Below are 12569 nucleotides of genomic sequence, written 5' to 3' on the forward strand. Positions count from 1 at the left end.
GGATTTTGCGGGTTAGAAAATGAAAGTATACCTCCAGATGAATGGATTGACAAGTCTGTTTCACTAGCTTAGCAGAAGCTACGCCCACTCTTTAATACGATTTGCGGAAGCAGCGGGTTACACTGCTGCTGCCACATAACATGTGATACATGTGTTATGTGTCGGTGTCGGGATTTGTTATGCTACACAGCTAGTTGGCTAGTTAGCTAGCAAGCTAGCTAGCAGGCTATCGCCGCTAATAGTGCTAACTTAAAAAAAGCGTTGCTGTCAAGTCGGAATAACATCCGGCTTTAGAAATTATCGTAAATCAGATGACCAGCAAGCAGTTCTTTGTCCGGTGCTCATAATCGATCCGCTGTCAATATGTATTCGAGGTCATTGTTACCAAGTATTAGAACAAGCCGCCTTGAAGTAGATAGTAATAACAGGAGCTAGCTAACCTGAGTTAGCCAGGTTACAGCTCGGTGTCCAACGTCAACATTTCAAGCAGTTGGCAGTGGGAGGAACGGTCTCAAGCAAGCTAACTAGGCAGCCATCAGCTAGCCGGGCTGGCTAGGATAACAGTTTTCTAGCATCAACTATTAGCGACAGGATAACGTTTCCAGTGACAATGGCTAACGTTACAGACCTGCAAACAAAATACAGCAAGCTGGCACAGGAGTACTCCAAGGTAAAACATCGTCTGTGTTCGCTTATTTAATGTTTAGAAAGTAAAGTTAGTTGTCATAGCGCTACTTAGTTATTGACAAGGGTGGAACACATAAGTACCCAACGTGTCATTGGCGTTAGCTAACGTTATCATTTGATATTGTATGAGTACGTATTTGTGAGCAATGACAAATACCACGCAAACATATTTACACATGTATCGTTACTGGAATTTACTGGAGTGGATTCCATATTTGAAGCTAAGCACGCAGACCTCCTGTCAGTGCAAAGAGACACACTGATCTGAAACTGATGCACCCTAACGTTAGTTAAAACAGTAGCCCTGCAGTAAAGTTATATTGTTGTAGAGTGCTGTTGATTCAGATAGTGTTGATTTTGAAGGCTGTGGTTATGGTGCAAATTATCTGTATTTTGTTATTCAGGCACTTGTTTTGTCTCCTCCTTTTATTAAAGGTTAACATTATTATAGTGATTATTTTTAGAAATACCTTGTGTACATTATAACTGCCTTGAAGGTTGGATTTAATGCAGAGGTGAACCTAATAACTAAAGAACTTAGTTTATACTGATTTGATATTGGTATTATAATATTGTACAATACCAGATATTTCAGGTTGTTATAGGATTGTAATTGTTATGTGTGATTTTGCTTGAATGTTGTCAGTTGGCTCCATGGTTAGGCCATGTAATAATGGGATCATAACAGAGAATAATGAGCTTCTACATTTTAAGTTGTCATCATCATGCTGTATTCATGTGTTGCTAGCATTTTTAAGGGTCGGTTTGTCAATAAGTGACAGTAAAGCTTCTGTGTCTGTGTTTTCTCTTGTGAGCTGTGTGCGCCCTTTGTTTCTGTGTCAGCTGACAGCACGGGGAGTGTGTGCTGTTTCCTGTTCAACTCTGATCTCCCTGTTAGCCAAGCACCATATCCTGCTGAGGAAGTGCTGACTCTGTAACTGTCGCACATACTGCTGTGGTTCTTAATTATCTATGTGTTTCAACACCACTAGCCATTCAGTCCTGCATTGAGTCTTTACATATTTTATTGAGCCTTCATATCATCCAGAATAGAATGGAAAAACAGCAACCACACACAAGCACGTGCCAGAGATTGTTTGTGTAAAGGCTGTGAATTCATCTATTGCATACATTCTGCATTGTTCTTTATTTGAAAACTGCCTTTGCATCTCCATCCTGACCACTGATGATGTTTTATGTTTTATTTATTGTTTTATGCCTCAAATTCTTCCCCTGTGTGTTTTCACAGCTCCGTGCCCAGAATCAGGTGCTGAAGAAGGCAGTTGTGGATGAACAGGCCAGCTCTTGCTCCCTAAAGGTACAGTGACGTACAGAACAGGAATAATCATCTTGGTCAGAGATGCAGCTGCAATGTACAGTTTCAAGCCTGATGCAGGCTACATAATAAAGCCACAACTATCAAGCTTTTTTTGGAATTCACATTACATCAGTTCATCAAGTTTCTAATGGACAAGTGTTTTCATATTAACTAGACAAATCCAGATGATCACCTAATCTGACCAGTACTTGTTGCAATGTTGCCATGAGTTAGAATGAAGGTGCACATTGACAACCACAGTATTTGCCAGGTAAACTTTCTTTTTCAATCAAAACTCCAAATTCTGCAGCAATGCATAGATCAGCATTATCCCAATTTAAAGGCAGTGCTTTTTTAATGCTTTGGTTTGTAAGAAGATGTCTGACACGTGTTTGTCATTATCGTCAACAGGAGCAGCTGAAGCAGAGGGACCAGAGCCTGAGGAAGCAGGAGCAGGAGATGGACAGTCTCAGCTTTAGGAACCAACAGCTGGCCAAGAGGGTGGAGCTGCTGCAAGAGGAGCTAGCTGTTAGTGAAGCCAAGGGCAAAAAGGGGAAGGTGATCATGTGGGGTGATCAAGGAAGTGGCTGCGTGGTTGGGTAGAGGGAACAGGATGTATCGTGTATTGCATCAGAAATTAATCTGATAACAGAAACATACGTTTTTTAAGAGTGATTATGACATTTTGTCAATTAAACACTAATGTTTGTAGAGCTAGAAGATTGTGAGTAACCCCTGTTTTACCTCGACCTCCTCCAGAATAAAGGAGACTCCCCCTCACAGCATGGCCTGGAGACCCAGAGCGTTTTTGATGAGGACCTGCAGAAAAAGATTGAAGAGAACGAGCGACTTCATATCCAAGTAAGCAGCCACGTTGTGCCTACATTGATCTGTTTTGTTCTGTATATCCAGTTAATGTACTGGGTAGGCCAGGTGATATCTCAGCTTTCTGCTGTATTCTCATTAGTTCTACGAGGCAGACGAGCAGCACAGGAGGCAGGAGGCTGAGCTGAAGGCCCGACTACAGGAGCTGGAGAAAGACTCTGAGCAGCACCAGGCTGTCGTGGACGGACTCACAGCTAAGTACATGGACACAATCGAGCGGCTGCAGAGTGACAAAGCACGTTTAGAGGTGAGAATAGGCAGCAGCAGCAGGAGGAGGATGGAGAACATGATGCACACGTTCTGTTTGAAGTTTGTTAAAATGTGTGTGTTTTTCTTTTTCATAGGTGAAAGCACAGACCCTGGAGAGGGAAGCAAAGGAGTGCAGAATGCGAACAGAAGAGTGGTACGTCCTCCAATTTATTCACAGTTTGAGAATAATCAAATCCACCAGTGTGGTGTCAGAAGGCCTAATGATGTGTATATACCGATAACTTCTTTAGATGGTTGTAGATCCCCATACTATATACAATTAAAGCAGAGTTCAGGTAAATTCTTAATTTGAGAGAACTGGATTATGATTCTGTAACTCCATTTAGACTCACAGTTTGTAGCTAAAGTACTTTTGACATAAACCGTGGAAATATACATATTTATCTACTTTGGTTGTTTTTATTGACCAAGTAAAATGCACAATTTCACCCATTAATCTTTTTTGCCCTTTCTGTGCAGTCAGCAGCAGTTGAGGCGGTGCCAGTCAGAGCTGAACAGACAGGTGAAACAAAGCAGCAGTGTGATCCAGGAGAAAGTGCCCTTCAACGACACCAGTGAGTATCTGGCACTGAGCCACATGGACAAAGACGATCTGCTACAGAGTAGACATCCGTTTGAGAACATTTATGTCTGTCACTGATACCATAACTTTCTGCTAGGAGTAAATAGTGTAATGCTACACCAAACTAATATTGCACACAAGGAGACAAGAGGCTTTTAAGCTGTGTTTGTTGTGTCAATACAGTTCAGTGCAGGGACTGAGGTTCTGCCCTGGTTTCACTGCTTTTTTCTCCCACCCTGCAGAATTTAGCGACTACAACAGCCTAAACGTGCCACCACACAATCGAAGGCACCAGGTGAGTGAAAACACCAGACCGATTAATCTGCCAGTTATTTTCTCGATTATTCAGCTGGTCAGTAGAGTTTCAGAAGATAGTTAAAAGGGCCTTTTACATTCTCCTTAGGTGATGTCTTCAAATGCGTTGTTGTTTTGCCAAAACCAGCAGTCCAAAACCCAAAGACACTCAAATTACTATATGTAACACAAAGAAACGAAGCAAATCTGCACAATTCAGAAGGTGGAACTTCAGAAAGTTTGTTAGTTTTGCTTAATAATGACTTTAAAATCAATTATAAAAATAGTTGCTGATTAATGTTGTTTTGACTGACTAATCAGTGAATCATTTGGCAGAAATACATACCAAATATCACGGATTAGTTCAGACAGCTGAGCTTGGTTTTTTTTTGGTTGTTTGTTTGTTTTAGACATGACTATAGCGTTGAGTGTGTGGCTTGTGTGTTCTTTCTGTGGTTGTAGCTCAAGGCCCGGGACGTGGCAGGTCAGGCGCTGAGCTTTATTCAGGACCTTGTGGCTGCTCTGTTGAACTTCCACTCATATACAGAACAGAGAGTGCACATCTATCCCCGGGACTCCTCCATTGAACCCATCTCCCCTCTGAACCAGAAGGTGAAGCATCCACACACGAGAAACACAAACTGCCTGTTAAATTACACATGTACATAAACGTGAACTATAAAAGACAGTAGAAGTGGTTTGACATGTAGAATGTGTAACATTCAGTGTACACGCTTAAATACCTGTCTCCGTCTAGTTTTCTCAGTATCTACATGAGAACGCGGCCTATGTGCGCCCCCTGGAGGACAGCTTCCTGCAGTTACACCAAAGCATCACAGAGGACACGGTCACAGTACTGGTGAGTGTTTTTTGGACAGGGGCATTGTGTGGGCTTGTTCATGATGCCCGCTGATAATCAGCCACTTATTATGTTTCTTTTTTCATCTCTCTTGAATTGAAGGAGACTGTGGTCAAGCTGAAGAGCTTCGCTGATAATTTCTCCTCATACACCCACTTTCTGCAAAAGATTCTTCCCTACCAGCTGAAAAGGTCAGCGCTGTGTGTGCGTGCGTGCCTGCGTGTGTGTGGTAGAGAAATCCAGTGGAGTACACTGTATTGATGGCTATCTTCTCCTTTCAGCCTGGAAGAAGAGTGCGAAGCACCTCTTTGTACTGCTGCCCTTACTGCAAAAAACCAGGAGCTGCAGAGTGACATGAAGAGAGTAACATCCGTGTTTGAGAAGCTGCACAGCTACATCAACATTTTGGCCTTACCCAGTATGTTAACAAAGGCAGAAATGCACATGTCACAGATGAGCTGATACAGCTGAAGTGTTTTATAGCTAGACCTAAAATTTCTGTGTATTATAATGCTTCTGTGGAGTGATACAACGTGCTTGTTTTACAAACATATGCAACGTGTCTCAGGTGTTCGTCAGGATGCCGTGCCACAGAGCAGCACCTCAGCTGTCTTCACCCAGCTGGCTGCCTGCCTACACAGTCTTCACGATGCCATTAAAGGTGAGCAGCACCGTGAACCTTTTCTTTCCAGACCCGGAGCCATTGACAAGCAGCGTGACGCAGCAGCATGATTCCCTCAAGCAACCACCTGGTTGCTGCTGCCATTCATAAAAGTCAGACTCTCTTTTGTTTTCGCAACAATACCCACCAGCTCGGTTTTTGAAGAGTAAATATCCAGAGGCTTCAACGTAGCGTCTGTCTCACTGCAACGTCAAATGGAAGTATGATTTAGTGCTGGCTGGCAGAGCAGAGTTGTGTGTGTGGCTGCCACATTTAACTGAGAGGAAATGTCTTTATGAAATGAATGCCTTTCTCTGTTTATCTTGGTTCTTGTGGGGGCAGTGACTGTGGCTATATATACACTAAAAGGCCTGCAGTTTTATAATATATAATTCTGGAAAATCTGTTACACATCATTTACATACCAATAAGTAAGGGAGTGTCACCTGACAGCCGCCATTTGATCTCAAAAGATGATTAACATGTCATATTTAGCTGGTGAAGCTGAAGACGCAAAGCCAGTTGATGCTGTAAATGCCTCTCTGTTCTGTTCCCTCTCTGTGTGTCCAGAGATGTCAAAGCACTACAACCAGAAGGCTAGCTTGGAGCAGGAGCTCCCCACCGTCACCCAGAAGCTGTGTACCACGTCAGAGTGCCTGCTTGGATCTTTGGGCTCTCTGACCAGTGGCACCGCCAAGGTATGACCAACAGGGGGCAGGCAGCAGCCAGCTTTATATTTCCTATATCATATGTTCGAACAGCACTTGTTATTTGCTGTCTCTAATGCGTAAAAAAAAAGCTTAATAGTGAGTGCCTTTGAGTTTTCACTGCAACTGGATCACGTTGGTAATTTCCTACTAATGTGATAGCACAGAACGGAAGGACTCAGGTGGGCAGCGGTTAAATGTTCAAAGATACTGTCCAAGTCACAGTTTGTACAGCTGCTCCCCAGTCAGAGCAAAGGGATAAATGATTTCTCTTTGTGAATCAAGCGAACCGTTGGCTGAGATGTGTCTGCTGATGGGATGCACAGTCCGGTGGGTTGCAGCGTTGAGTAGCGCGCTGGCACATGATGCGTGGAGAGAGCTGCATTTTGAGTGTGATCATCTCTGCAGGCAGAAGGCTCAAATGCTCAGACATTTATCATCCTGGACACTTGGTGGTGTAATCATCTCTGTGCTGTAAACACATCAGTTAATTTGAGGCTAAACAGAAAGATGAGTATTATCATTGAGGAATGCAGGTATTAATTAGCGTTTCTTTAGGAAAGGAGGCTGCATGCTCTTTTTGGTGTGAATGATATGAGACATTATGTCACATGTTTGCTTTTTTTTCCCAGATTGCCACTTTCTTCAGCAACAACTTGGACTTCTTCACATCATCAGGCTACAGTCCAAGAGGCAGCACAGCAGCTCTCAACCCTTTGCAAGCAGAGAGTATGCTGGCCAACAAAAAGAAAGCAGCTGCCTATATGCATGCTGTCAAAAAGGTTAGTGTAGGCTTAAATCTGCTGGTTATTTCCAGGTTGCGGCTCATGACAAATGGTGACCAAGCCTTTGCTGCTAACCCCCTAAGACTTTGGAACATTCTTATATAATTTTTATGTTTTATCTGGTTTTATCTCTCCACTTTTGCTATTTTATATGTTTATTTCCCTTTTTGTTTTATGATTCAATTTCTTGTTTTGACTTAGCTTTTATTATCTGCTTTTCCTTTTCCATGGAAAGGTTGTTATTAAGAATAGTGCCATACAAATCAAGATAATAGTAGATATTATATACATTTTTTTTTGATAAATGACTGCTATATGTCTTCTTTTGTTTCTTCATTCAGCCTAGGCCACAGTCTGTTCCATACAGAGAAGCCCTGTCAAATCGTCGTATACTTACCAGCTCGACTGAGAGCAGAGAAGGTCTCACTCAGCAGGTATGACACTCAGCGCAAAAACTCCCTCTGTGAACCATTTCTGTTGGTTCAGAATTGAGTAACTTCAAAATTTTGCTAATGGTTTTTTAAAGAGGTCACATCTGGCCAAGAGCAACAGCCAGGCACTCATTGACCTGTGGACAGTGTAACCTTGTATGAGTCAAGCTAACAGGAACATAATAACACAGAGATAACGTCAAAAATAGTTCCACATGCTGATTGTGGCTTTGTGTTCTTTGAGTCACAGTAAGATTAAAAAGCAAACTGGAAGTCAAGTAAAACTGAAAACAGCAGAACAACAGCATCGATGGTTTCTCAGGAAAACGGGACAATATTTAAAAGTTGGTCATAAAAGTACAAGACTTATTTAACACGAGCAGAAATCTCAGTCTTAGAATAATACAGCACATGAGCTGCAGTGTTGCTCTTTAGGGACAGGGTGTGAAAAGCTTGGCCAGTGAGCCTGTGCTTCTTGTGTCCTAAGCAAGTTCAAAGCATTTTATTTCTCTTTTCTTTTGTGAATGCGTCCATTGGTCCACATCAACCTGCTTCAATTTGTCACTTCAGTATCAATTTTACTATTACCAGTACAAACTCATAAAATTCATGTATAAACATAAAACTCATTGAGCTTTTACCTCTCGAGCCTCCATGTTTTGGAAGGAACAATTTAAAGACTTCACAATGTTTCTGTCATTTTAATTCCATTGATCAGATTTAAAAATGTGCTTTAAAAATACCCAAAGATTGTATTATTTGCAAACTGCTTTGTTATACAGTTTCACCATTTCTTCCAAAATGCTGCTGCCCTTTCACTTCCCCCAATCATTGCTCAGCCCTCGTCCCGCAAGCTCACTGTCCGCTCCTCTCCTCTCCCCGTTGGCTTCCTGCAGGTGCAGCAGAGCCAGGAGAAGATCGCTCGGCTGGAGCAGGAGAAGGAGCACTGGCTCCTTGAGGCCCAGCTGGGGAAGGTGCGGTTGGAAAAGGAGAACCAGCGCATTGCGGACCTGGAAGCGCAGCTCGCGGCAGCTCTAGGGGGAAGTCCAAACTCGCAAGCAGCTGCAGCCAGCACACTCTCACAGAGCCATGAGGAGGCAGAGAATGAGCAGAAAGCTGCAGGGAAAGAGACAACGCTGTGCACCAGTCTGGTACGGTCCCCCGATTGGCTGCTGTGCTTGTTAGTTTTCGCTTGCAGAGGAAATTTTCTGCCCATGGCACTGGTGTCTGATTTGCTTCAACAAAGGGAGTATTATCGTTCTTTTCTTGTAGCTCCCACACTAAGCAAGTTTTTGCTTAATAAAACTCAGACTTCCAATGTGCTGATGTGGCAGAAAAGAAGAATACTGTTGTTTATGCAAGTCGGTGCAGAGTTCACAGTGCAGTCACGATACAGAGCAGTTCGTCCCTGTACGACTTGTGTGCTAGCTTTTATCTCTCGCACGGCTAGTTTGTCCTAGCTGTGTCAGAGGCCTGTCTGTGCTTGAAGTGGATTTTATAGCATCTGATCTATAATGGAAGTTTCCTAACACGCTTCTCTCTTTTGTCTTGCTGTCTGCAGGTTGGCATGTTGTGCACAACACCTACAGTTGAGCATGTGAGTTGTCCAACAACTTAAATTAACATATTTAAAGGAAGAGCTCCTTTATGAGCTAAATTAATAAAAAACATTTGCAAACATAACGTTTCTCAGAAGGAAAAAAACATTTTATCTAGCTGGATGTTGTGTCTGTGCTCGCAGGTGGGAGACGAGGAGTCCAGAGAGCAGCTGATAAAGACTCACTACATGGCCAGAGTGGGAGAGCTCACCACCCAGCTCCAGATTTCAGACAGCAAAGCTGTGCACTTTCACTCAGAGGTGAACCTCTTACTAGAATGTTTATCTCACTAACTGCTTCTTGTAGCAGAGAACTGACCTTTTCACAGCACGCAGTCTCTCTAGCTTTGCATGTCATCTGGGAAGAGATATGGAAACTCTTAGTGCAGAACAGTCACTTGCCCTGTTCCCTCCTGTGTTCCTTCCTAAAATCATTCCGCAACTATTTTTGTCTGCGTCTTTAATTTGCTTGAGAACAGAGAGTGTAGACACTGAACCAGAAGTTAACCTTGTTTCTCTGTTCTTTCCTCTTTGTACTTTGGAAATAGTTCTTGAGTCCCATTATTACCATGTGTTGCCTTTTTTTTTATTGAGAAAGTGACACTTTATATTTTTAGCTTAACTGTGAGGCTTGATCTGAATGGAGATATTTGTCTAAGTGACAAACTGTCACATTGTGACTAACTGGTGTGTCAGTCATCCTCATTTTGTATCGTAGCAACAGGGATGCACCCGATGTTGAGTCAGTGTCTCAGGTATTAAACTGTCACTTTTTCAAACTGTGTATTTACCTTTGGCGCTGTTCTCAAATATACCCATTACTCAAAAGAATATCTCCCTTTATTGCAGCTTTTGAAAAAGATCTGTAGAGTGCTAGGCATGCATGAAACCCACCAGGGGACTGCAGTTGTTTACTTTTCCTTTTTCCCTTTCTAGTGTCGAGCTTTGGCCAAGAGATTAGCCATCGCAGAAAAATCACGGGAGACTTTGAGCGAGGAGGTCAAACTGGCTAATCAGAACATCACACGCTTGCAGGTAGATTACCAAAGAGCTTCCTGTCTAAGTACAGACATTAGCTCAAATCTCACGACATTCACATTAAAACTGTGGTGTCTCTCATACAGGATGAGCTGGCTACGACAAAGAGGAGCTATGAAGACCAGCTCAGCATGATGAGCGACCACCTGTGTAGTATGAACGAGACTTTGAGCAAGCAGAGGGAGGAAATCGACACGCTCAAACTGGGCAGCAAGGTACAACTCTGATTTCTGTTGTGTCTGCTTTTATCCTTTTTTATTCAAGTTGCTGTCAAAATTTTGCCTTTTGAAATGTTTGCTTCCCTCTCAGGTTTGTTTCAGTTGTCACATCCTGTCAGTCTCTTTATAAATACATCTAAAAGCTCCGTCACTACAGAGTAGTGGTAAAAATCCAGTGGCTTCAGGGAGTGTGAAGGATCAGTTTAGGTTTGGTGGTGTAATGGGACGGTATAAAGTTTCTGTCAGTTACGAGGTGAACTGGGAGGTCGCCTGTGGTGTTGTGGTCGCTGCCGGGCCTGATGGTAAAAGCACCTGCTGGAACCATCTGAAAAAGTCATTAAGTTAAAGCCGCAGAGATGGAGAGGCCTGCTTTAAGCATGCATGTTCCTGCGTGTCCGCACACAGGTGGCTGTGTGCTGGGAAGTTGCAGGACGGAACATGTTCGTGAGTTAAAGGTGGTGATTTTCTCTGGAAGGCCAGAGACCAGCCTCAGCATGTTTTAAGATTTTAAATCAGAATGCAAAACAAATCTGCGCTATCTCAACTTAACTTCAATACAACCCAGTACGTTTCATTTTGTGATGCGACTTGATTTAAATTCTTTTCTGAACTGAGCTTGTACGTTTTCTGTTTCCTTTAGGGAAATGCCAAAAAGAACAAAGGACGCTAGAGCTGACTCATGACTCTGGCTCCATTTGGCTGCACAAAGGGCACCTTGAGAGAAGATCTGGACTGTGGAGCCTCCCAGCAGCAACCTGGTACCAACACCAACACTGTCACCAAACAACAGGACCGGCTACATCAGCCTCAGATTCCACTCTCGGGCAGTGGAAATACAAGTGAACTGTAAGGAGGCTTGAACGTGTTTGACTGAAGAAGCCTCCTTTTTTCCCTTTCCTTGTCTCAGCACCAGTTATAACGTGATCTGCTTAAAATGCTTTCTGAAACCGTACCGGAAGCTGCTGCTTGACCTTTTGGCCGAAGCAGGGTGGGAGAGAAGCAGCTTTTCCCCAAAAGGGACGGAGGAATATAAACAGTTGGCAGTGATCACTGAAGTCAAGACTTGAAGACCAAACCCTGTTGATCAGTGTGCATATTTTTCCTGCTTGACGTGTGAGAGCAAATGAAACCTTTCATTCTTATCGTTATCTGTGGGAGCAGGCCAACAGAGCAAATGTTGGTGTGGCAGGGTGTTGTCTAATTGTGTGACTGTGGCACCAGGCTTTACAACATGTGAGTATTGTTTTACACTTAGATTTTTTTTTTTAGGGTCAAATTTAAGATGATTTGTGCAAGTGGTTCCAAGGGCCTCTGTGTCTACATGCAGCATAAATACCCCGTATAACACATGCATATGTCACAAGCTTCTGTAAAGAAGGGCTTTAAAACCTGAATGAACAACACACTTGAATTCATTCCTCATTTTGGAAAATTTTCAGTCCTCTGGGAGTGGAGAAAAAAAAGATGTCTGCCTTGAAGCACTGATTAACTGTGTTTACTTAGACGAAAAGGGTAGGATGAACAAGTCGGAGCTTGTAAAATGGTGTCAGTCTCTGTGAAGTTACTCTGTAACAGTAGTTATTTTTATCACCAAAGTAAGTGTGGATGTGCACTCAGAAGCCTGATGTGGCACAGCAGTCTCTTAATTCATGTTGTAATATGTATGGGCAAAAAGGGTTAATGTGAATATACACTCATTTGAAATCATGATATAATTGTACTGTATAATTTCTAAAAAATATATATATTGAAAAAAGGCATTTATTCAGATGTTACAAATCTTTATTTTCCACAACTTGTGGAAAACTGAATCTGCAGCTAGTTTTTCTGTGTCTCCGATAAGGTTTAATTATCAGAGACACACAAAAGCATAGAGGGCTTGGCCCATATTGTAACTGGTGCTTTGACAACCTGATTCATGAGTCATGGCCGAGTGCAGTTTAAGTTTACAGTAAAATAGAACCTCTTTGGCTTGTACTGACATGAGGTAAAAGGGGGGAAGCCCAGCAGTGGTTATGAGCAGTTCATTCAAGCTTTCTGTTTGCCAGTCTACACCTGCCAGCAAACCTTTGGCCTCAAAGATTTGCCAACACGCCCTAAACTGATGAAAAAAATAATAATACTTGTACTCTCACAATGTAACCTGTTCAAAAGCACATAAAAAATATGTGAAACACAATAAAAAGCTTGTTCATTTAAATGCTTCATGTATTTAGAGTCACTTTGTTATTAATGATCTTCAACTCCTCTGACTAGG

The 12569-nt window shown here is 42.5% G+C and overlaps 1 protein-coding gene across 2 annotated transcripts; it reads left to right on the top strand.

Annotated features, from left to right (window-relative positions):
- Positions 1-14: 14 nt before the first annotated feature.
- On the top strand, positions 15-12512 carry ppp1r21 (protein phosphatase 1, regulatory subunit 21). Of its 2 annotated transcripts, none has more exons than XM_041947201.1 (22): positions 15-670; positions 1937-2005; positions 2417-2563; positions 2765-2866; positions 2973-3137; positions 3235-3293; positions 3620-3714; positions 3965-4017; positions 4479-4628; positions 4774-4875; positions 4978-5066; positions 5157-5293; positions 5444-5536; positions 6107-6234; positions 6876-7025; positions 7370-7462; positions 8356-8610; positions 9021-9056; positions 9201-9317; positions 9993-10091; positions 10181-10309; positions 10953-12512. In XM_041947201.1, the coding sequence occupies exons 1-22, from the start codon at positions 611-613 to the stop codon at positions 10980-10982; spliced, it is 2358 nt and encodes a 785-aa protein (XP_041803135.1). In that variant the 5' UTR covers positions 15-610; the 3' UTR covers positions 10983-12512. The 2 variants fall into 2 exon arrangements, with proteins under 2 accessions (XP_041803135.1, XP_041803136.1); XM_041947202.1 differs by having other exon boundaries at positions 2417-2533.
- Positions 12513-12569: the final 57 nt, after the last annotated feature.

This window comes from Chelmon rostratus, chromosome 11, assembly GCF_017976325.1.
Source record: "Chelmon rostratus isolate fCheRos1 chromosome 11, fCheRos1.pri, whole genome shotgun sequence".
Taxonomy (NCBI): Eukaryota; Metazoa; Chordata; class Actinopteri; order Chaetodontiformes; family Chaetodontidae; genus Chelmon; species Chelmon rostratus.

Excerpts from the sequence above, each read along its gene's own strand:
- ppp1r21 (XM_041947201.1), top strand. The coding sequence starts at position 611 with ATGGCTAACGTTACAGACCTGCAAACAAAATACAGCAAGCTGGCACAG. Across the intron at positions 4,629-4,773 it reads TCTCCCCTCTGAACCAGAAG|TTTTCTCAGTATCTACATGA; the intron begins GTGAAGCATCCA and ends GTCTCCGTCTAG. Across the intron at positions 6,235-6,875 it reads TGACCAGTGGCACCGCCAAG|ATTGCCACTTTCTTCAGCAA; the intron begins GTATGACCAACA and ends TTTTTTTCCCAG.